General features: G+C 40.0%; 2 protein-coding genes across 2 annotated transcripts in view; both read right to left on the reverse strand.

The window, feature by feature from the left end:
* Positions 1 to 7517, reverse strand: part of LOC136687250 (thialysine N-epsilon-acetyltransferase-like) — a 29037-nt gene extending 21520 nt beyond the window's left edge. The window contains exon 1 of the mRNA XM_066661580.1: positions 7489 to 7517. The gene's annotated coding sequence lies outside the window, so the exon portion shown is untranslated. The remainder of the gene's footprint in view (positions 1 to 7488) is intronic.
* Positions 7518 to 11830: 4313 nt separating this feature from the next.
* On the reverse strand, positions 11831 to 18688 carry LOC136686367 (thialysine N-epsilon-acetyltransferase-like). The gene is made up of 6 exons (XM_066660096.1): positions 18406 to 18688; positions 18221 to 18272; positions 14773 to 14856; positions 14478 to 14579; positions 13179 to 13219; positions 11831 to 12929 (listed from the first exon to the last, which is right to left on the reverse strand). Exons 1-6 carry the CDS (start codon positions 18466 to 18468, stop codon positions 12756 to 12758), a joined length of 516 nt encoding a protein of 171 aa, XP_066516193.1. The 5' UTR covers positions 18469 to 18688; the 3' UTR covers positions 11831 to 12755.
* Between the last annotated feature and the right edge of the window lie 6785 nt (positions 18689 to 25473).

Below are 25473 nucleotides of genomic sequence, written 5' to 3' on the forward strand. Positions count from 1 at the left end.
AAGGGGTTCGTTCCTTTCTGAATACGCGTTCAGTTTAACTGGAACAGCTGACAAGAGCAGATAGCTCCTCACACAAGCCGTATTTTCGGCTGTCTAATAACCTCCCAATCGCCTAGCGCGCGATCTCGTTATTAACGCTGGTAGCGACCCAGTTTAAAACGAACGGGGGTATTCGGTTCGGTGGTCTCTCGCCGGGATTCGCGGCCAAGGGGTCGAACCGAAGGCAAAGTCTTAAAAGCGGAGTTTCGCGCTATTTAGACGTGCCTAAGGCCTCAATTTAATGCATGCAAAATGGCGCAGAGCCGCGCTCTTTCAAAAACAACCAAGCTTATTTTCTAACCGGTATATATCACAGAACAGTTTTTCAGCAGTAACAAACACAACACGAAATTACCCACATCAAGCTTTGAATCTCAATCGTTATTCATCAACACACACAGTGGAAAGTATTTCATAAACCCAAGCTGATATTCAGTGTTTTGCAGTTTGCTCATTAAAAAGCCTTTTTCCTGCCTCGCGTGGGCGCCAATAAAATATATATATTTTATATGTAGTGGATGTTGGTCGTACACCCCGATACATATATATATAATTTTATAATTTGTTTTATAGCCTTGACCTTATTCAAACTCCTCCAACCTCTGATATTTGACTTAATGATATTAATTAAGATTTATAATTGGTTTAAGCAATTAAAACATTAATAATTAGTTTGAGAATGAATAATAATCATGCTAAATGAGTTCTTCAGGATTTTCAGAAATTCTAATGAATAAATTGCAAACACTGTGACTTCAAATAATGAGAGTTTTATTAATAAAAAGAAGATATTTAGTTAACATAGCACAACCTTGTAATCTCACGGTGTCCGGCAGGGGGAACTGATTTTGACCTTAAGGTGAGCTAGGCACTTCTAACTTGTGACTAAGGTTACTAACTAAGGTTTAATTAAATGGTAAATTATAAAGAGGGTTTGTTTAGACATCAGCTACTGAAAAGGTGTTAAATACGCTAGCTTACTCGTTCGCCGTTTCACCGAGCCGTCGCGTCCTGTTGTTTAATCTCCGTGTCCCGGGGTGTTCTCGTCGTTCCCAAGTGGTGAGAAGCAGGCCCGCTTATGGAGGATCTCTTTACAGTCGATTTGAAGACCCTCGATTCCGAGCTGAGCTGCGTCGATCGAGATTTCCCTTCTTCGGTTTTTCACAGGCGTGGCTGGTTTTCCACCGTGGTGGAAAGGCTTTTTCAGAGTATTAGCTAGTCTCGTTGTTCAGCTTTCCAGGATTGATGTCTTCAGGAATCAGCTTATAACGTTAATATATCTGTTATCGATTACTCAAACGGTTGATACCTTACTTTGGCCACAAATAAGTTTCACCCGCCTTGATCACTCGTGAGATCACACTTCGATAGGTAATAAACATAAACAAGATTAAAAGAAAAAGAAAGATATTCAAATTATTCGACTTATTAGTTAAACTTCATACTCTTAGCTAATTTCGAGACGTCTCTCGTAAGCTTTTCTGAAGTCTCTGAGAGGGTTCCTTTGTTTCGTTGTCGGCGTGGAAGAGACAGCGTTTTTTTTGTTGTTTAAGGTTTCTCGAATCTCCTCGTGGTCCTCTCCTTTTTTAGTGGTCCGTTACTTTGTAGAGTCCTCGCGACTCTTCAAACTTCGAACTCCTTGTCTGTCTTGCTGTTTGTCCTTTTCAAGGCTGGCGCGGTCACGCCCTAATGGGAGGCGTCCTCTTTCTGATTGGACGCGAGTCCAGACTCACGTGACTCTCGTGAGGGAGAGAGAGAGAGAGAGAGTAGGAGGAGGGGGTTTTGACTCTGTGATTCATACATAAGGAATATGAGTTTCTCGTATCAAAATTCTTATACCTGTTATCAACCTATAACAATGAGTACATTGGACTATTAATATCAGACATTTACATAAGGTCCCATCTTGAGTACATTGTTCACGTCCAATTCGTGATGATACGCTGAAAAATAAAACATTAATCCATTTTCTCTCATTCAGAGACAAAACTGATCTTTGTAATAGAAACAATCGGCATTATACATCATTTCATTAGAAGGTAGGCATTCATCTGAGGGTACAGAAAGTGACATTCATACGTTCGTTTATACACAAATAACTCAGAGATCGACTATTTTCGCTATTGTCTTGCGGCGACTCCGAGCGAGGTGTAGTTCCGCCAGTGTCCATTTGGTGTCGTTGTTAATCCGTGTTTCGGTTGGTGATTCACGGGAGTTCACTCGAGGTCACTTTGGTTTGAACATCTGTTGATCTCCGTGAAAGATAAGGATTAGACATTTAGGTGCCATTGTCATAAAAACGGGCCGTAAAAGCTCTCTTCTTTGTTTGAGGTTCCTGTCTCTTTAAGTTAGTTATCTCGACAGTTCCTGTTAGTTAAAAGAGAGAAGGGGGGTGTTGGGGCCATGTGTTACTTAAAAGGGTTCTTTTGATGTCTTTAGATTGGGTGTGTGTGTGGGGGCTGCTATGTTGCAGACGAAAAGTCTTCTGCAGACTGGAAAAGTTTTAATTCAAAACTTTTCATTTCTTGATTGTCCGATATTCATATTTGGCTCATACTCCACTACAACCAGTCAAAAGCTAGTCTAGGTTGGTATCTGTACTCTCCACCACATGTCCTCCCTGCCTGGTACCATAACCTGCTAATGCAACAGACACTTCAAATTTCATGTTTAGCACAAGTCAATGTGACATGGTTACAACACAATTACAGACAGAAGGCTAAAATTATAGATTAGATAAGATTTATTGTATCTATTTACAAAACTGATTCACTGCTCCTACATTTTACAGCTCCAGTGAAAGATAATAAATACTGGTAAGTTATATACTTTGTCAATCCCACTGCTGCAAAAATTGAGCCTTTGAGAGCTGCTCCAGGCTATTAAAACCTTCGAATGTCTCACACAGAGTTATTGTTTCTTGTACAAAATCTCAGATTAATTTCACACTCAACACACTCTTTGCTGAGGTACGTTTCTTGCCAAAAATATCAGTGTTATACCGCAAACCTGAATAATTAATGGACAATAATATGTAATAATATGGGCATGCATGAGAGTCTTCAATGCAGTTACCCATAGTTTGCATTGTAGAAGTGCTTGCAATTTCACACTGTATTTATTCCTCCGTCAGTGAACCATGGCTGTGTACTATAACCTGATAATCTTGCCGTACTTGAAGTTCTGTAGTTAATGAATTTGCATGCATAAGCAGTTTACAGTTTTACATTAAAAAAAGATTTTTGAAGAAAATATATTGAAGTGAACAGAACATGTACATAATCTGTTTAATTGTAGAGATGGAATTCAACAAAGAGTACAACTCCTTGACTACACTTGAGCGTTCTTTTACTACACTGCACATCCTGAAGATCCCTGTTGTCTAGGCTTCCAGAGATGAGGATACAGCTGATATTTCCATAACTGTTGAGGGCAGTGAGGTATTGACACAATGTGACAACACAGCAGAGGCTTGCAAACTGTTGATCTGATGTATGCCATGAATCTGAGCCTAAATATCAAATGTGTGCTTCCATTACATTAAAACAACTGTTTTGTTTGACTTTGTGCTTTTTAGACCCAGGCTTCTGGAGATGGGACCAGCCCCCTGCAGAATCAGGGAAGAACGGTTGGGTGATTTCTAAAGCACAAATGTTGTCAATGTCCAAACCATGGCCTGATAGTGTGGAAGAGGAGATGCAGCTCTATAAACAAGAAAATAATTCATTTCTATTCAAATTTAAAGCGCACAGTAGGGGTCATCAACAAGGAATGTGTGAGAAGGAAAATCTGTCCCCACGGTTTAGCAATCCATGCTCTTGGTTTATAATCTGTACCTACCGATTTGTAATACGTTTTCTGGATTTGTTTTTAAACTACACATATATTTGTAAACTGTTATCTCTAATTTAAAATCCACAATCGCCGATTTTGTAAACGGTGGTGTATTGTGGTGGTGGTGTGTTGTACTGGTGAGAGTGGATCAGACACTGCAGTGCTGCTGGATGGAGAATAGTCCAGCTAAAAAACAACCACCTGTGGTCCTGTGGGCACTGAAGGACTGACTTGACATCTACAAGGTGGACCAAAAATATATATTAAAATAATATAATATATATATATGTATATATATTTATATATATATATATATATATATATATATATATATATATATATATATATATAAATATATCTAATAGAGTGGACAGTGAGTAGACTGATCCACTCACACAGTACAATACACACAAACACACCTCCACAACATCAGCGTCACTGCAGTGCTGACAATCATCCACCTCCCGAATACCTGCTCTGTGGGGGACCTGATCACTGAAGAACAGCATAAAAACATACTTAAAATAATTGAATAAATGAGGCTTTTTTTGAATATTGGTTTTGTAAGTACAGGCATTGGCTGATGCAAATGATCTCAAAATGGTATTAATTGACCAGTTGAACCAGTCGAATGCTAATTATACATATCTGTGGGTACAGTTTACAAAATCAGAGGTCATGGATTTTAAATGCAAAATTACAGTTAACAAAATGAGTATGGATTACAAATCCATGGGAAGGTACAGTTTATAAACTGAGAGAAGGAACTCTCCAAACATGGCAAGTAAGACAATCTTAATGGTAGGTGACCCAGGCACCCGAAGAGCAGCCCTCTCTCCAGAGAATGGGAACTCGTTGTCGTAAACAATTTGAAAATGTAAATGTCAGTGACTTTTCAGGGCATAAAAGTCTAAATAGTGTAATTTATTCAGATATTAGTTTAAAACGTTAACTCTTCAAATGATAAATACAGTGATTTTTTTCTCTTAAAGATATCATTCTGTTGAAATCCATTTTGATATTACAATCAGGCTGTTTGATTATTATGCTTGTGTTTTACTATATCAGTATTCTTCCAGTACAATGTTTTCTTGCTGTCACGAGCTTGAATAGTGTATGTTGTTTAATGTGAAGAGTGCATACTGCAGTTAAAAGAAGTGCTACTTCAGGGGTGTGCAAACATTTTTACAAAGAGGGCCGAAATGGATCATATTAAAATTCTTTTAGTTTCTCTTTCCAAATATATTATTCATAAATTATTTATAACAGTATATTCAAAATATGAAAAACACAAATGTACAAAGCAGTTTAAATAAACTACTGAATTTCATTTTAGAGCATTAACAGAAGAGTTTAAAATCCAACATTTTTTCTGCAGATTGTTTAGGCTGAACATTTTCTTTTATAAACATGTCAATTATATAACTGGTGGAATAATTTCATATATCTGTGAACTGCTGTACAAATGGAAAAACTATCAAGTGCTGGCGGGCCACTAATGATTTATTCTTAAGTAATGCTACAGGCCAATTAAAACACCATGTAGTAACACTTCTTTTTGTTTTTATTTAACTGTTCCAAACCTACAGATGAAATGTTTATTTTTAGATATTAATCGATTTGTTATTTTCCTTATGGCCTAGTGTTGTACATAAATTACATATTTTTAAAGAAAAGTCTGAATGTAAATGGCAGTTCTTAGGGTGTAAAACCAATTATGATTCTTTGAAAAACAGTATTTGAATATAAATTGGATTTAGGAAATCATGACACTGCCAGTTCCTAATGTATTTTCTATTTATTTATTGATTTTATTTACTGTTTGTATACATTGCAATTGCTGTATGTTTAAATTGTTTCAAGGTTGCATGAAAAAAACTTTTACTGATCTCATTACATTGAATTGGGCTTTAAAAAGCATGTATGTAAGTTGTAATTTAATAAAGCATTCATTTATCCATGAACCTCATTCTATCCTTTTCTGAGGTGTGTGTGTGTGTGTGTGTGTGTTCCAAGTTCCAGTATAGAACGCCGTTGGGCTCTAAACATGTGAACACATGGGGGTTAACACGTTATTAAAATTTTGTGTGTTAACACGTGCAGTTTTGTCGCGATAACGTGACCAAAAATGACACATTTACACGCTTCTTAAGGTTTTCGCCAATGGGAGGCCTCAAATCCAGGCGTACTTACATATTCATGATAGGACTTATGTCACACACTGTAGCTGACACGAAACATAAATCCTTTGTGAACGCAGAATAATTCATCTGAATTATTCATAACATAGTGAGCTAAGCACTGACCTATGACTACGTTGAGCCCTACGTGAGCAGTGTGAAGACAGCAATACTAGTAAGCTGATCCCCATGGCAACTGGAAGTTTATTTTTCACAATAAAAGACTCTGGTGTTTAATACCTTAAAATTTGTAAACATGCATATTATTATATAACTTAATTCATAACATGCTCTAAAGCTTTTCATAGTTTTATATCAAACAAGCATCACTATTCTCTTACACTGTGTGTGTGACACATACTGAGGCATAATTCATTCACATTGACAAATTATGTGCATTCTTTTAATAGGATACTGCTAAACACTACAGTGTCAGTACAAACCCATAGTGAAATTAACTTTCCAGATCCTCCTCTTTCTGTAAACATGTATATGTTTAAAGGGTTGAGGGTGACTTCCTGCTTCCTTGCCGTTCAGATGCTTTGCTGCTTAGCTCTGCTATCTTCTATTTCTTTCCTTTTATTTTTTCGAAACCTACTTGTTTTTCTGTGATAGAGTATCTGAGCTTTTTAATATACACAAGTCAGCAGCACTACGAAGCCAAAACTGGATATCTTCTGCTTTTGATACGTTTTAAAGTAGTGCGATTGCTCTAGGAACGAGGACTGTTCCAACAACCAGGACATTTTCATCAGGCTACAGTAGAAGAAACTTGAGAAATGCCTCATCATTTTGTTCAACACATGTGCTGTCAGAATTGTTACAGACTTCTACAGAGAATGTCAGCTTTGGAAAGGGATTTTCGGAACCTGCTGTCAGAGTTTAAGGACTGGCATTTCTGAGCTGTGTGAGGAGTAACAGTGAGTGGGAGTACGGGCAGCAGACAGCGGGCTGAGGACTTAACAGAGCAGTAGACAGTGGAGGGACACACATCCAGACCAGAAAATCGTGTGGATGGCAACACTGCTGTGAGTACAGCTAGAGATGGGCAATGGGTGCAGATTGAAGCTAGACCCAAGCGCCGTGCTTTGTATAGCTCTGTAGTCTTGTCTTCTACTCCTGGTACTACAGCTGGTCCAGGAAAATCAGCTGCTAAACCTAACACTGCTGCTGAGAGATCACAGCCCAGAACCAGACCAGAATATCAGTCTTACTCACTTCAGCTGAAAAACAGATTTGAACCACTGCATGCCCTTCGTGAGAATCACAAACACAGTGAACACAATGCAGAAAGTGCCAGAAGTGTCAGCCGCTCAAAAAACCGTAACAAACCTACAGCAGACACCCTGATCTTTGGAGATGACACTGTTAATGGGGGAACAAACCCAAAACATATAGTGCGATGTAAACCAGACATCACAGTCCCTGAACTTACCCCAAAGCTTCCAGCTGTACTGGCTGAGTACACGACTGTGAAGGGGATTATTTACACATTGGAAAGAATGACACTGTCAAGCTAGAGTCTGAAGTTCAACATACAAGTAAGTTCAACTCAGTAAGTTCAACATACAATTTTTCATCAGTGGACCTCTACCTGCAGGAGGCAGCAATATGTTCTCAAGGTTACTGGGATTAAACACCTGGCTACAGAACAGCTGCAGGTCAAATGGACTGAACTTCATTGACAACTTTAACTTGTTTTTGGGAAGAGATAACTTTTTAGGAGAAATGGACTGCACACAAACAAGAGGGGTGTTAAACGTCTGACAGACAACCTCATTTTCTCAGTGTGTAATTTATCCACTTCTCTTGGTGGTGGCACATCAGCACTGACATCCAGGAACTCTGCTGTACAAGCTGATGACACCATGTCAGAGCCAGAACATCCTCTCTCCACTGAGGACAACCTGAGGGAGCAGCAGACACTGGATATGAGTGGCAATGACCAACTCTATCAGCTGCCAGAGGCACCAAGACCCCAAGAGGAATCCTCCATGTCCTCTATTCGCTCACGCCCCCATCGCCAGCAGGAGCTCCATACAGATTCGTCAGCTGATAAGGGCGAGGAAAAGTGATGTTTTTCGGGTCCTGGCTGCTGCAGTGATGATGTCAGCAGTAACATGTTTTCAAAACAAGCTTGGACCTTTGGTGCCTGTAATCTCTCCAATTCCAGTACTTATCAGAGAGAGAAACAGTGAGTTCAGGTCAGATTCTGTGAATGAAGCCAATCTACAGCAAATAAAATGTGAGACAGATTCTGTGGCAAAGTGCACGAGTTACTGAGTTAGCTCTAAATATCAGATCTCTCACAAACAAATCACACTTAATGCTTTTATTACAGCACATGGGCTTGGTTTTATACTTTTAACTGAGACTTGGCTACATGAATGTAGTGCTGCAACTGTTTTATTGGAGTCGGCTCCTCCAGATTTTCATTTTTTAAATACATCTCGTGCCAGTAGAAAAGGTGGAGGTCTAGCTGCTCTGTTCCATGGTTCTTTTCAGTGCAAGCAGTTTTCATTTGGTGACTTCACAATATTTGAGTACCTCTGTGTACTTCTGAATGGAACCACAGGTATTACTAGTAATGGTCTACAGGCCTCTGAAGTACAGTGCTAATTTTATTGATGAATTTACAGAGATGCTGTCTTTTATTTCTACTGACTTTGACCATTTTGTTATTGCTGGTGACTTTAACATATCAGCAATCCCAAAGACTGTTTTGCCAAGGAACGACACGCCATATTGGACTCTTTTGGTCTTTCACAGCATGTTACAGGGAGTACACATTGTCATGGTCACACGCTGGATATCGTTATCTCAAAGAGTCTCAACCTATCAGCCTCTGTGAAGGATGTGGCATTGTCAGATCACTGCTGTGTGTTCTTTGATATGTGGGCCTCACCAGTCTTCATGGGCAGAAGAGTTTGTGTCAAGAAAAGGATTATAAAGGACTGCACAGCTACACTTTTCATGAGTAAAATGTGCACTACGCCATGTGAATGATCCAACTCTGTTGATGATCAGCTGAATAGTTTTAATTAAAAATTGTCAGTGTTATGGATGAGATTGCAGCAGTTAAAGTGAAGGCTTTGTCTTGCAAACAGAAAGCACCATGGAGAAATGCTTCTGTTGTTCAAATCCAAAAGAGGGAGTGTCGCAGGGCAGAACGCAGATGGTGTAAAACAAGTCTTCATATTCACAAAGAAATCTACAAAGATAAGCTACGTGAATACAACGCGACAATATGCAAAACACGGCAATCCTATTTCTCTAGCATCATCAACAATAAAATTAACAACAGCAAAATCCTCTTCACCGTGGTCCACAGACTCACTAACTCACACACACCAATGGCACCTGAATTAGGATCAGCTGAAAGATGTAATGAGTTTGCATTCTTTTTTAACACGTAAATCCAGAATATCAGACGAGTGATTAGTACATCTATATCCAAGGAATGAGTCTGTATCCTCTCCATCACCTCGTAAAGACTCCTTAGTTAAAATGTCAGAGTTCAGTACTGTTGATAATAAAATTTTAATCGACAAAGTTAATCATTTCAAACCATCCTTTTGCAGTCTTGACACACTACCAACCAATTTTTTAAAGAGTGTGTTTCACACCATAGCACCTGATATACTTCACATTGTTAACACCTCACTCATGTCGAGGGTCTTTCAGAGCTCACTAAAAACTGCAGTTGTAAAGCCTCTTCTAAAAAAGAAAAATTTAGAATCATCTCAGATAAGAAACTACAGGCCAATTTCTAATTTACCTTTCATTGGCAAAATCATTGAGAAAATAGTTTTCAGGCAAAACACTAGTTTCTTGTCCATTAACAGTAGCCTAGACAAATTCCAGTCCGGGTTCCGGTCTAATCACAGCACTGAGACTGCTCTAATCAATGTAATTAATGACATCCGCTTAAATACAGAGGATGGAAAGGTATCTCTTCTATTACTTCTTGACCTTAGTGCTGCCTTTGATACCATTGACCATAAGATTCTTATAGATAGACTCGCAAACTGGGTTGGACTCTCAGGAACAGTCCTGAAGTGGTTCGTTTCTTACCTGGAAGGCAGGAACTACTTTGTAGAAATAGAAAACAATATTTCAGAGAACATGCCAGTCACCTGTGGTGTCCCCCAGGGCTCTATTCTTGGTCCACTTTTATTTAATTTATATATGCTTCCTCTTGGCCAGATTCTACAGGACTATGGGCTGTTCCTATCACAGCTGTGGAGATGATACTCAGATTTACATGGCCCTCTCCCCAAACGACTCTGGCCCATTTGACTCATTAAGCAAGTGCCTCAAACACATCACTAACTGTATGGGACACAACTTTCTACAGCTGAATAAAGATAAAACTGAGATTGTACTATTTGGGAATAGCACTGAGAGACAAAGATTGGCTATGTATCTGGACTCGATGGCCCTCAAATCTAAAGAACTGGCTCGCAACCTTGGTGTATTAATGGACTCAGATCTCAGTTTTAGTCTCATATTAAAGCGGTTCTAGATCAGCATTTTACCATCTTAAGAACATCAGTAAGATTAGAGATTTTCTGACTAAACCAGACCTGGAGAAACTGGAAATCCATGCCTTTATTTCTAGCAGGATTGATTACTGTAATGGTCTCTTAGCTGGACTTCCAAAAAAGACCATTAAACAGCTTCAGCTGATTCAAAATGCAGCTGCCAGAGTCTCACTCGGAGCAAAAGAAGAGATCACACCACCCCCATCCTCAAATCCTTACACTGGATACCAGTCTGTTACAGAATAGACTTTAAGGTGTTATTACTGGTCTATAAACGCCTAAATGTCTAAATGGGGTAGGACCAGCGTATTTATCAGATCTGCTACAGAGATATGAGCCGAGCAGAGCTTCACAGATATTTAGGAACTAGTCAGTTAGTCCTGCCTCAGGTCAAAACTAAACAAGGAGAGGCAGCGTTTAGCTCCAGCACTGCTCTTAAATGGAACCAGACTGAGAATATTAAACAGCCCCGACTTTAGACACTTTTAAATCAAGACTTAAAACACTCCTGTTTGAGCAGCTACAGCTCAGTTTAAAATATTCTGGACTTTTATTCTGTAACGGCATTTTATTTCTTTTCATTTATTGTCATTTTAAATTGTCTTAATGATTTTAATCATTTTACTCTTTTTATGTAATTGTCTTATTGGAAATTTATGATTTTATTCTGGCTTTTAATTTAATTGTTTCTTTTTCTGTAAAGCACTTTGAATTGCTTCTGTATGAAAGGTGCTCTATAAATAAACTTGCCTTGCCTTGCCTAAAGATATATTACTTAACTCATGTTTTATGTGTATCTACTTTTATATATACATTAAAAACTTGAGAGGTTAAATCTCCTTCAAAATGGAATTGAACCAAAATATCTGAATTAAACAACGGCTTTTTTTCAGCAGTAAATTCCGTGGTGGTTGAAGTGAGGGGTTTATATATATATATATATATATATATATATAAATGTTCAACAATATAATGTATTATATTTATATATGTATAATGTTTATACAAAATCTCATAAAAAACATTTTTCAGGATATTAAACATTGGAATGTTTCCGTTATTTGGTAAATTAAGGCTTTATGTTGTTTCAGCAATACACCAGTAGGTGGCAGTAAAGCATGATTCACGAAATACACAAACTTAACGTGTTAACACGAAATTATACGCTACGTATTAACATGGAGAATCCAACACGTTTAGAGACCAACGGCGTTCCATAGTTCCAACGGCGCTCACACCAACGCTGTGTGCCTCCAACGACTTCATCAGCGGAGGAGGTGGGACTAATGAACCCTCAGTGATGATGATTCGCTAGAGGTACTTGAAATTAATTAATGAATTAATGCATCAGGTGTCCACTAGGTGTCCGTATAAGAGCAAAAACATACAGAATAGAATCAATAAAGTGAGATTTCCAGAAAATATTCATGAAACAATATACACAATGACCACAGACTTTTAATTAAAACAAAAACAATATGATCCATATTTTGTTACATTAAAATGTTCTATCGTGTTATATTCACTAATAAAATTGTATTGTACTGTTTTCACTTCTCCAGCACACCTGATCCGACCAATCAGCATCTCAGCACAAAGAGGAGTCACAGATGGTCAAGAGAGCGTCACAATGAACACTGTGTGATGATTTGTAAACAATAAAACTAGGATTTTTTAATCATATCTCACAATAAAGACAAAGGAAACAGGAGTGTTTAATCTCTAAACATATCAACTAAACATTCAAACTGTTTATTTATCAAACTCAAATCACTTTAAAGCGGCAGTAAGTAATTTTAACCTCAAACAAGCAGTGTGTGTTTATGACACTGATTCTGTTTTATCTTCCCTGAGTGAACCAGGCCGTGTCTGAAATCAGTATTTCCAGCACGGGGAGTGTGTCTGGACCTCAGTGTTCACAGTCAGTAAACGAGAGTCCTCGGAGAACGCTGCGCTGAACAGGGACACTATCCAATTTCAACATCACTGTCAAGATTTGAATAAAGAATATTTGATTATTTGGAATAAAGAACAAGATTTTAAATCACTTTGACTGTGTCTATTGCTCCGTTACGACATTCAGACGCCACTAGCACCGTGACCAAATCATGGAAATTAATTAATATGTGGCTCTGCTGCTGCTGGACCGAGTGTGTGTTTAAGGTGCCTCCAGCGCGAGGTTCTCCAAAGCCTCGCCGTCAAAGCGAAGGAAGTGCCAGCCCTCAGTGTCCGTCAGATCCTGAGCTCCTTTAGAGAAGTAGAAGTCCAGAGAGGGTTTATTCCAGTCCAGAACGGACAACTGCAGACGAGCACACTGCTGCTCTGAACACACCTGTAACACACACACACACACACGTAAGATTATTTCTCTGAAATCAAAAGCTCTCAGTCACTGCTTTTTTATGAGAATTCAACAGTGTTTTTACTGTGTGTTATTTGTCTGTTCAAAAACGTTATCATTTATAATGTGATTTATTTTCTTTCTAATTCCCGGCCTGGATCAAGAGGAAAGGACTAAACTGGTATTTCACTTTTTGCTTTGTTTTCATTATTTCTGAAATAAAGAGAACAAAAATCTCACTTTAGCCACCGACGCCATCAGGGCCTTTCCAATGCCTTTACCTGAGAGAGAGAGAGAGAGAGAGAGAGAGAGAGAGAGAGAGAGAGAGAGAGAGAGAGAGAGAGAGAGAGAAAAAAAAAAAAAAAACGTATTCTCAGAAATCTGGAGGAGAGTCAACGTTAGATCTGATCCAGCAGGGGGAGCACATCCCATACACAATAAAAGTAAGTTTATACAACAGTTAGTTCCGGTCACGCTCTCTGATTGGTTGATCAAATATCAGTCCGGTTTCTTCACCACAACTGTATCACTCCGCCGAACCGATGCTAACAGCTCTTTAGCTCTGCAGCTGTCACTACATTTTTCACCACTACATAACTTCAGCCCATGTTTCACACCATAAAACTGTCTTTAGTTTATTTCCTGATTAATACCGATAAAAATCACCTACGAATTACCTATTCGCTGTTATAAACTCGTAATCTACCTTTTCCTGTAACCATGGAGACAGTGACTGGCGCTAGAGTTTAATTCAACACAAATACAAAGTAAGATCTTATTCAGTGTAGTTTTATGTGTAAAATTTTAACTAACAAATTATCTTTAATTTAAAAGGCATTAAACAAAAAACTAAACAAAAATAAATGCTTTTAGATGAAGCTCAGTTAAAATACAAAACCAACAATAAGAAAAACAAGAGAAAACAGATGCCCGCAGGGAACAGAGAGAAAACCCATCAGAGATTCAGAGATTCCCTACATTGTGCACTAATATTACATGTAAGTCATGACTGTGGGTTTAAAACCCACAAAAAGCACAAATTGTTTACAATTAATTAATGAAGCCATGGTTCAATATGGATAGTGTTATATTAGAAGTGTTATGCACGGCTTGGTTAAATTTCCTCACTATTATACTGCACTACATAGGGACCATGGGGAAATTTGAGATAGTTGCAGCTCGACCGAGATAAATACTCTTATGGGCTGAAGTAAATTTAAAGCTGGTTGTTAAGGAACACCAATAATTTGGTGGAAGGGTTTACTAATTTCCAAAGTATATTTGACGTCCCTTTCACAGCTGTTTATATATTTCATGATTTATTACCTGAACTGTTCTATAAAAACAATACAACACTTTTCAAATAACAGCACGGTGGAGATGGACTGCAGCACTCACCTTCGGGTCGAACTGGTGCCACATCACAGCCGTGCTGCTATTTTACAGTAACACACTCCCTCTCGTTCTATCGCTTAAATATTTTATTTAAAAAAACAAATGCTTTATTTTATTTCCAGCACTACTGCCACACACACACACCTCTGAAGTCTGGCATGACGTACAGATCCTCCATATAAACACACCTCCCCCTCCAGGTACTGTAGGTGTAAAAGTACAGAACATAACCCACCACTGAGTGACCTGAGAGAGAGAGAGAGAGAGAGAGAGAGTGAGAGAGAATAACACATTTACTCCTGACTCTGAGAACATTAAACCAGAGGGATGTCAGTGTCCCTCAGTGTGAGTGTGTTCTCTGGGACTGGGTTTAATGATTAATGATTATTGGTAGCATTTTTCTCTCTCTGAAATGTTACAGAAGACAGTGTAATTTTACCTTCTGTGGAAATGTGTTCCTGCGGCACCTCCGCTACCAGACACTGATAAAACGGGTTCGGCCCAAAACCATCTCGCTCCAGCTCTGAAAACACGCACGCACGCACACACATGCACACACACACACACAATTTACCGCTCTCTACAACCTGCACCCCTCTGGAACAATCCCCTGTACACCTCTCTAACACCCCTGCACTACACTCTAACACACCTGTACACCTCTCTAAGACACATGTACTACATTCTAACACACCTGTACACCTCTTTAACCACCTGTACACTTCTCTAACACACCTGTACTACACTCTAACATGAATAATAATAATAATAAATTTTTATTTGAAAGCGCCTTTCAAGAGACCCAAGGACACTGTACAATAGATAATAAAAATAAAAAATAAATTGTAAATAAAAGGTAAATACACATACATAACCATAAAGACATACACATAATGTCATCCATATGCTAGTTTAAAAAGATGAGTTTTGAGTCTGGTTTTAACAACATCTACAGATGAACAAGCTCACAGTTCGTCAGGAAGACTATTCCACAGATTTGGACCCGCAACACAAAATGCTCTATTTCCAATGGTGCTTAGCTTAAAATGTGGGACCTCAAGCAAATGGAGGCTTGAGGACCGAAGAGTACGCACTGGAGAGTATGATTGAAGTAAACTACTTAGATAAGAAGGGGCAAGGTCATGCAAGGATTTAAACACCAACACAAGCAATTTGTACTGTATACGGAACTTCACTGGAAGCCAATGGAGACGACTTATGACTGGAGTAATATGCTCCCATGATCTTGTATGGGTCAGCACCCTAGCAGCAGAGTTCTGCACATATTGCAACCTGCTCAAAGCCCGAGCAGGGAGGCCACACAACAGAGCATTGCAGTAGTCGAGTCTGGAAGTTACAAATGCATGGACTATGGTCTCAGCAGCAGTGAAAGCGAGAAAAGGGCAAATCCTAGAAATATTTTTAAGATGGTAGAAGGCTGTCCTACATGTGTTGTTAATATGTGATTCAAATGATAATGTAGAATCAAAAATTACTCTGAGATTTCTCAATAGTGTTGAGGTACAGACAACAAAACCAGGGATACAAACAGTAGTGTCACTAAGCCTCCTGACTGTTGCAGGAGAAGCAATTATGATGGCTTCAGATTTTATATTATGTAGGCTCAGGAAGTTCTCCATCATCCAAGCCCTCACATCAGTTAAGCAATTCAGCAAGGCACTAGGTGGCAAGCTGTGAGAAGGTTTTGTACAAATGTATATCTGGACATCATCAGCAAAACAGTGAAACTGCAGCCCATGATGTCTAATGATGTCATCAAGAGGAAGGATGTACAATATAAAAAGCAGTGGCCCAAGAACAGAGCCCTGGGGGACACCATGTGACAAGGAGCATGTGTCAGATCAAAAACTTCCCATTGAAACAAACTGCTGCCTACCAGAAAGATAAGATTGTAACCAAGCTAATGCAGTACCAGTTACGCCAAACATATTTTAGTTAGTAAAAGGCTATGACACACTGTATCAAATGCTGCAGTAAGGTCCAGTAGGACAAGAAGACTCAGCAGTCCTTGGTCAGCTGACATCAGCAAATCATTGACAACCCTAACAAGAGCAGTTTCAGTGCTGTGATTCCTCCTAAATCCTGATTGGAAGACCTCAAACAGATCACATGATTGAATATGTTCTGTTAACTGAGCAGCTACTGTTCGCTCCAACAGTTTAGCAAGGAAAGGGAGATTAGAGATGGGCCTATAATTGCGAGATTCTCAGGATCTAAGCCAGGCTTCTTGAGAACTGGAGTAATAGCTGCCAGTTTCAAAGAAGCTGGGACCATTCCTGAACTAAGTGAAGCATTGATAACCTTGGTAATAAGAGGACAGATAAATGGAGAACAGGCTTTCACCTGCTGTGTTGGAAAAGGGTCTAATTGACATGAAGTTACCCTTGAGAAATTAATAATCTGTGAAACATACTGTTGGTTTACAGTAATGAAGGTAGAAAAATAGCTGCTGCTGAACTGAGAAAATAGTTGTGGAATATTTAGCCTGGTTACAGTGGGCTGGAACTGAGAGTAAATTGTATTTATTTTATGATTGAAAAAGTTCATAAACCAAGAGCAGAGTTCAGCTGAAGGAACCATAGGGAAACTTTTCAGAGGGCACAATAGCTTATTAACAGTGGAAAAGAGAGCTCTGGGGTTACAGTGGGCACCATGAGTAACAACAGAGTAATAAAGTGTTTTAGCTTCCTGTAGTTTTTCCTTATAAAACAAGACATGATCACTGTAAGCAAGGGCATGCACAAGAAAGCTGACGACCAACGGCTTTCAGCTTACGCAGCTCAGCAGTATACCAGGGAGCAGGCTGAGAATATGTAACCAAGCGTGTTATTAGAGGTGCCAGGTGGTTTAAAATATGTGACAATGTTTCGTCATAGTGGGTCACTAGCAAATCAGGATCTAAGCAATCAGGTACTGGACTCTGACTGAGCATCTCCATAACAGCAGGAGGACTGATATTTTTAACGTTCCGGAATGTAAACTGGTGTGATTGATGCTGCCCTCGCTGTTGAAATTAATTGATATGAATATTAAAGTCACCAAGCAGCAACAAATCAGAATAAACAGGAATAAGTGTGGGGATGAGCTCAGAAAACTCTGCCATAAAAACAGATGAGATTTTTGGGGGATGATAGATAAGCAGAACCAAAACAGGTTTAACAGCAGAGACCAACAGTGCCAAACACTCAAACGATGCCATATTTGGGATTAAAACTGTTTTAATTTTGAGGCCAGATCTGTACACCACTGCAAGTCCTCCACCTCGACCAGTTAAACGAGGTTTATCCGTGTATTGATTATGTGGAGCCAGAGTCTGACTGTCGTCATGATAAGGCCACAATGGAAGTGCAGCCGTAACAGTCTACACTCTACCACACCTGTACACCTCTAAAACACACCTGCATTGCACTCTAACACACCTATACACCTCTTTAACCACCTGTACACCTCTCTAACACACCTGTACTACACTCTAACACACCTGTACACCTCTCTAACACACCTGTACTACACTCTAACACAGCTGCACTACACTCTAACACACCTGTACACCCCTTTAACCACCTGTACTACACTCTAACACACCTGCAGTACACTCTAACACACCTGCAGTACACTCTAAGACACCTGCAGTACACTCTAACACACCTGCACTACACTCTAACACACCTGCACTACACTCTAACACACATGCACTACACTCTAACACACCTGCACTACACTCTAACACACCTGCACTACACTCTAACACACCTGCACTACACTCTAACACACGTGTACACCTCTTTAACCACCTGTACACCTCTCAGAAACATCTGCACACTTTTGGAAAAACCACCTTCACCCCTGAACTACAGGTGACTGACCTTTATAGGAGATCTTCACCTGACCAGGCATCTTCTCATATACAGACAACTCCTGCACACGCACACGCACGCACACACACACACAGATAGCTAAATTAAAAACATTCTCATTTTCTCTCTCTCTCTCTATCTCTCTTTCTCTCTCTTTCTCTCTCTCTCTCTCTCTCTCTCTCTCTCTCTCTCACCGTGATCATGCGCTCTATGTCTCTGCAGTCCTGTGCGCGCGCTGGCCGGATACTGAACTTCATGGTATTGATAAAGTTGATCACGTTATTGATCAGTTGATTATCGGGTTGACTGTTGTCGGCTCCGTGTGCTCGCTGTGAAACTTTCTGCACTCGCAGGCGACGCCAAACTCCTTTAGAGCGTCAAAGCGGCGTGCGATTTACGCAGCTGCGCGGTGCACGCGCATTCAACGCTATATTGAGAGGAATAAACACTAAACCAGGGGTCGGCAACCCGCGGCTCCAGAGCCGCATGCAGCTCTTTGATCCCTCTGATGCGGCTCAGCTTTTGACAATAATTATTGAGTATTTCATTAAAATGTATATTTTTGTCGCTCTTAATACACGTCACAACTTCCAGTGTGCGACACCCGTCAGCGTGCGGTTTCTTGAACTTTTTTACAGCTGACTGCACGGCGCCAGTAAAAGGATGATTCCCATTTTGGAAGCTCCTGTGAAGTTTCAAGGCTGTACCTTGAAAACCATAGGAGGGTTTTCTGTGTGTGTGAAGATATTTTTAAACAAAGAAACTAGGTCTAATGTTGGATTTTTTAATCATATCTCACAGTAAAGACAAAGGAAACAGGAGCGTTTAATCTCTAAACAAATCATCTGGACAACTCTGGAAAAACCTGAACACCTGAACAACCCCTCAAGGAGCCAATTTAGAAGGTGTCAGTTCAGACGAGTCAACTCAAATGAGTCAGTTCAGAGGAGTCAGTTTAGGAGATGTCAGTTCAGAGGAGTCATCTCAAATGAGTCAGTTCAGAGGAGAGGAGTCAGTTTAGAAGGTGTCATTTCAGAGGAGTCAGCTCAAATGAGTTAGTTCAGAGGACAGGAGTCAGTTTAGAAGATGTCATTTCAGATGAGTCAACTCAAAGGTGTCAGTTCAGAGGAGAGGAGTCAGTTTAGAAAATGTCAGTTCAGAGGAGTCAGCTCAATGTAGTCAGTTCAGAGGAGAGGAGTCAGTTTAGAAGATGTCAGTTCAGAGGAGTCATCTCAAATGAGTCAGTTCAGAGGAGAGGAGTCAGTTTAGAAAATGTCAGTTCAGAGGAGTCAGCTCAAAGGAGTCAGTTCAGAAGACAGGAGTCAATTTAGAAGATGTCAGTTCAGATGAGTCAACTCAAAGGTGTCAGTTCAGAAGACAGGAGTCAATTTAGAAAATGTCAGTTCAGATGAGTCAACTCAAAGGTGTCAGTTCAGAGGAGAGGAGTCAGTTTAGAAAATGTCAGTTCAGAGGAGTCAGCTCAATGTAGTCAGTTCAGAGGAGAGGAGTCAGTTTAGAAGATGTCAGTTTAGAAGATGTCAGTTCAGATGAGTCAACTCAAATGTGTCAGTTCAGAGGAGAGGAGTCAGTTTAGAAAATGTCAGTTCAGAGGAGTCAGCTCAACATAGTCAGTTCAGAGGAGAGGAGTCAATTTAGAAGATATCAGTTCAGATGAGTAAACTCAAAGGAGTTAGTTCAGAAGACAGGAGTCAGTTTAGAAAATGTCAGTTCAGAGGAGAGGAGTCAGTTTAGGAGATGTCATTTCAGAGGAGTCATCTCAAAGGAGTCAGTTCAGAGGAGAGGAGTCAACTTACAAGATGTCAGTTCAGATGATTCAACTCAAATGCGTCAGTTCAGAAGAGAGGAGTCAGTTTAGAAGATGTCAGTTCAGAGGAGTCAGCTCAAAGGATTCAGTTCAGAGGAGAGGAGTCCGTTTAGAAAATGTCAGTTCAGAGGAGTCAGTTCAACATAGTCAGTTCAGAGGAGAGGAGTCAGTTTAGAAGATGTCAGTTCAGAGGAGAGGAGCCAATTTAGAACATGTCAGTTGAGAGGAGTCAGCTCACAGGAGACAGTTCAGAGAGTCAGTTTAGAAGATGTCAGTTCAGATGAGTCAACTCAAAGGTGTCAGTTCAGAGGTGAGGAGTCAGTTTAGAAAATGTCAGTTGAGAGGAGTCAACTCAAATGAGTCAATTCAGAGTAGAGGAGTCAGTTTAGAAGATGTCAGTTGAGAGAAGTCAGCTCACAGGAGACAGTTCAGAGGAGAGGACTCAGATTAGAAGGTGTCATTTCAGAGGAGTCAGCTCAAAGGAGTCAGTTCAGAGGACAGGAGTCAGTTTAGAAGACGTCAGTTGAGAGGAGTCAGCTTACAGGAGCCAGTTCAGAGGAGAGGAGTCAACTTAGAAGGTGTCATTTCAGAGGAGTCATCTCAAATGAGTCATTTCAGAGGAGAGGAGTCAGTTTAGGAGATGTCATTTCAGAGGAGTCATCTCAAAGGAGTCAGTTCAGAGGAGAGGAGTCAGTTTAGAAAATGTCAGTTCAGAGGAGTCAGCTCAAAGGTGTCAGTTCAGAGGAGAGGAGTCAGTTTAGAAGATGTCAGTTGAGAGGAGTCAGCTCACAGGAGACAGTTCAGAGGAGAGGACTCAAATTAGAAGATGTCAGTTCAGAGGAGTCAGCTCAAAGGAGTCAGTTCAGAGGAGAGGAGTCAGTTTAGAAGATGTCAGTTCAGATGAGTCAACTCAAAGGTGTCAGTTCAGAGGAGAGGAGCCAATTTAGAAGGTGTCAGTTCAGACGAGTCAACTCAAATGAGTCAGTTCAGAGGAGAGGAGTCAGTTTAGAAGATGTCAGTTGAGAGGAGTCAGCTCACAGGAGACAGTTCAGAGGAGAGGACTCAGATTAGAAAATGTCAGTTCAGATGAGTCAACTCAAATGTGTCAGTTCAGAGGAGAGGAGTCAGTTTAGAAGATGTCAGTTCAGAGGAGAGGAGCCAATTTAGAACATGTCAGTTGAGAGGAGTCAGCTCACAGGAGACAGTTCAGAGAGTCAGTTTAGAAGATGTCAGTTCAGATGAGTCAACTCAAAGGTGTCAGTTCAGAGGTGAGGAGTCAGTTTAGAAAATGTCAGTTGAGAGGAGTCAACTCAAATGAGTCAATTCAGAGTAGAGGAGTCAGTTTAGAAGATGTCAGTTGAGAGAAGTCAGCTCACAGGAGACAGTTCAGAGGAGAGGACTCAGATTAGAAGGTGTCATTTCAGAGGAGTCAGCTCAAAGGAGTCAGTTCAGAGGACAGGAGTCAGTTTAGAAGACGTCAGTTGAGAGGAGTCAGCTTACAGGAGCCAGTTCAGAGGAGAGGAGTCAACTTAGAAGGTGTCATTTCAGATGAGTCGCCTCAAATGAGTCATTTCAGAGGAGAGGAGTCAGTTTAGGAGATGTCATTTCAGAGGAGTCATCTCAAAGGAGTCAGTTCAGAGGAGAGGAGTCAGTTTAGAAAATGTCAGTTCAGAGGAGTCAGCTCAAAGGTGTCAGTTCAGAGGAGAGGAGTCAGTTTAGAAGATGTCAGTTGAGAGGAGTCAGCTCACAGGAGACAGTTCAGAGGAGAGGACTCAAATTAGAAGATGTCAGTTCAGAGGAGTCAGCTCAAAGGAGTCAGTTCAGAGGAGAGGAGTCAGTTTAGAAGATGTCAGTTCAGATGAGTCAACTCAAAGGTGTCAGTTCAGAGGAGAGGAGCCAATTTAGAAGGTGTCAGTTCAGACGAGTCAACTCAAATGAGTCAGTTCAGAGGAGAGGAGTCAGTTTAGAAGATGTCAGTTGAGAGGAGTCAGCTCACAGGAGACAGTTCAGAGGAGAGGACTCAGATTAGAAAATGTCAGTTCAGATGAGTCAACTCAAATGTGTCAGTTCAGAGGAGAGGAGTCAGTTTAGAAGGTGTCATTTCAGAGGAGTCAGCTCAAAGGAGTCAGTTCAGAGGAGAGGAGTCAACTTAGAAGGTGTCAGTTCAGATGAGTCACCTCAAATGAGTCATTTCAGAGGAGAGGAGTCAGTTTAGAAGATGTCAGTTCAGAGGAGTCATCTCAAAGGAGTCAGTTCAGAGAAAAGGAGTCAGTTTAGTAGATGTCAGCTCAGAGAAATCAGCTAAAAGGAGTCAGTTCAGAGAAGAGGAGTCAGTTTAGAAGATGTCTGTTCAGATGAGTAAACTCAAAGGAGTTAGTTCAGAAGACAGCAGTCAGTTTAGAAGATATCATTTCAGAGGAGTCAGCTCAAAGGAGTCAGTTCAGAGGAGAGGAGTCCGTTTAGAAGATGTCAGTTCAGAGGAGTCAACTCAGAGGAGTCAGTTCAGAGGAGAGGAGTCAATTTAGAAGATGCCAGTTCTGATGAATCAACTCAAAGGAGTCAGTTCAGAGGAGAGGAGTCAGTTTAGAAAATGTCAGTTCAGATGAGTCAACTCAAAGGTGTCAGTTCAGAGGAGAGGAGTCAGTTTAGAAGATGTCAGTTCAGAGGAGTCATCTCAAAGGGGTCTGTTCAGAGGAGAGGAGTCAGTTTAGAAGATGTCAGTTCAGAGGAGTCAACTCAGAGGAGTTAGTTCAGAAGACAGGAGTCAATTTAGAAGATGTCAGTTCAGAGGAGTCATCTCAAAGGAGTCAGTTCAGAGGACAGGAGTCAGTTTAGAAGATGTCAGTTCAGAGGAGTCATCTCAAAGGAGTCAGTTCAGAGGAGAGGAGTCAGTTTAGAAGATGTCAGTTCAGAGGAGTCAGTTTGGTGGAGTCATGTGTTTGATGTGAAGTGAGCAGAACTGATTTCTCTGTAAAAGCTATGGCGTCTCAGCGCTGATGATGGTCAGGGAGGGGAAGGGGAGGTGGGCTGTCACAGATGACGCAGAGGAGTGGGAATAAACCTGGAGTTATTCATCAACATCGTCCTCATCCATTCCGCGAACAGCCTCTGTTTACTCTGACCATATTAGGCCCAGAGCGTCCTGAAGGGACCAGAGTGCAGTGTGTACACACTGACCACTCACAGCGTTTAACTGACACCACTCACCATCCCCTCAGACCTCCCCCTCCCCACCCCCATGGAGGGCAGAGGGTCAGAGGGTTTCACTTTCCAATGTCCAGATTTGGTCTCACTTTATTTTCCAAGTGACTGAGAAAGTATGTGTTTATGTCTATAAACAGAGCAGGTCCAGCCTCAGTGCCTCCCCCAATCCCCTTATACTCCACCTCCACCTCAGAGTCCACTGGAGTACATTCTCACACAGGGACCGGTGGAGTAAACCTGCTGCTTCAGACCGGTTTCCATGGTTATGGTACATTTCTGTAACAAATTTCCAATGTTTCCATAGTTACACTATACCACTACACACATTTCCAGTTTCACTATACCACTTCACGTTTCCATAGTTACAGCATACCACTACACACATTTCCATAGTTACACTTAACCACTTCACATTTTTCCATAGTTACACTATACCACTACACACATTTCCATAGTTTTACTAAACCATTTCACATTTCCATAGTTACATTATACCATGACACACATTTCCATTGTTACACTAAACCACTTCACATGTTTCCATAGTTACACTATACCACTACACACAATTCCATAGTTTTACTAAACCACTACACACATTTCCATAGTTACACTAAACCATTTCACATTTTTCCATAATTTCACTAAACCACTTCACATGTTTCCATAGTTACACTATACCACTACACAAATTTCCATAGTTACACTATACCACTACACACATTTCCATAGTTTTACTAAACCATTTCACATTTCCATTGTTACAGTATACCACTACACACATTTCTATAGTTACACTAAACCGCTTCACGTTTCCATAGTTACATTATACCATGACACACATTTCCATTGTTACACTAAACCACTTCACATGTTTCCATAGTTACACTATACCACTACACACAATTCCATAGTTTTACTAAACCACTACACACATTTCCATAGTTACACTAAACCATTTCACATTTTTCCATAGTTTCACTAAACCACTTCACATGTTTCCATAGTTACACTATACCACTACACAAATTTCCATAGTTACACTATACCACTACACACATTTCCATAGTTACACTAAACCATTTCACTTTTCCATTGTTACATTATACCATGACACACATTTCCATTGTTACACTAAACTACTTCACATGTTTCCATAGTTACACTATACCACTACACACAATTCCACAGTTTTACTAAACCACTACACACATTTCCATAGTTACACTAAACCATTTCACATTTTTCCATAGTTACACTATACCACTACACACATTTCCATAGTTACACTATACCACTACACACATTTCCATAGTTACACTAAACCATTTCACGTTTCCATTGTTACACTATACCACTACACATGTTTCCATAGTTACAGTATACCACTACACACACTTCCATAGTTACACTAAACCACTTCACATGTTTCCATAGTTACACTATACCATTACACACATTTCCATAGTTACACTATACCACTACACACATTTACATAGTTACACTACGACACCTGTTTTCATAGTTACTCTACACCACTACATGTTCCCATAATTACACTACACTACTACACCTGTTTCCATAGTTACACATCATTACACCTGTTCCCATAATTACACTATACCACTTCACGTTTCCATAGTTTCACCACACCACTACACATTTTCACTTAAGTTACCCCACTACACAAGTTTCCATAGTTACATTACACCATTTATTTAGTTAAAATACAACATTTCTATAGTTATACTTAGAGCACTACACTTGTTTCCATATTTACACTACACCATTACATCCTTCACCATAGTAACACTACATACATTTCCTAGATACACTACACCATTGCAACTGTTTCCATAGTTACACTACACCACTACATCCATCTCTGTAGTAACACTACTCGCTTTCCATAGTCCCATAGTTGTTTTTCCAAAACACAAAATAAATTTTACAAGAACATTACGTTGTCACTTGCCAAAAAGCATCAGAATTCTATAGAATATATTATAGAATATAACTGGGAAGAATTGATTAGCAGCAGGGCCAGGAATGATGATGCTGCTTGATGACATGAAAGGATCTAGAGAAACTTCATCTAAAATGAACATTCCTTTGCAGACAAATGTGCTCTCAGTAAAACGGATGAAATATCAATGAATGGCAATGAGTACCATCCTGGTGAAGTAACCCTTGATTTGCCAGTGGTTTATTAAATCAAATCTACTGTTGTTAA

This window comes from Hoplias malabaricus, chromosome 2 (assembly GCF_029633855.1).
Source record: "Hoplias malabaricus isolate fHopMal1 chromosome 2, fHopMal1.hap1, whole genome shotgun sequence".
Classification (NCBI taxonomy): domain Eukaryota; kingdom Metazoa; phylum Chordata; class Actinopteri; order Characiformes; family Erythrinidae; genus Hoplias; species Hoplias malabaricus.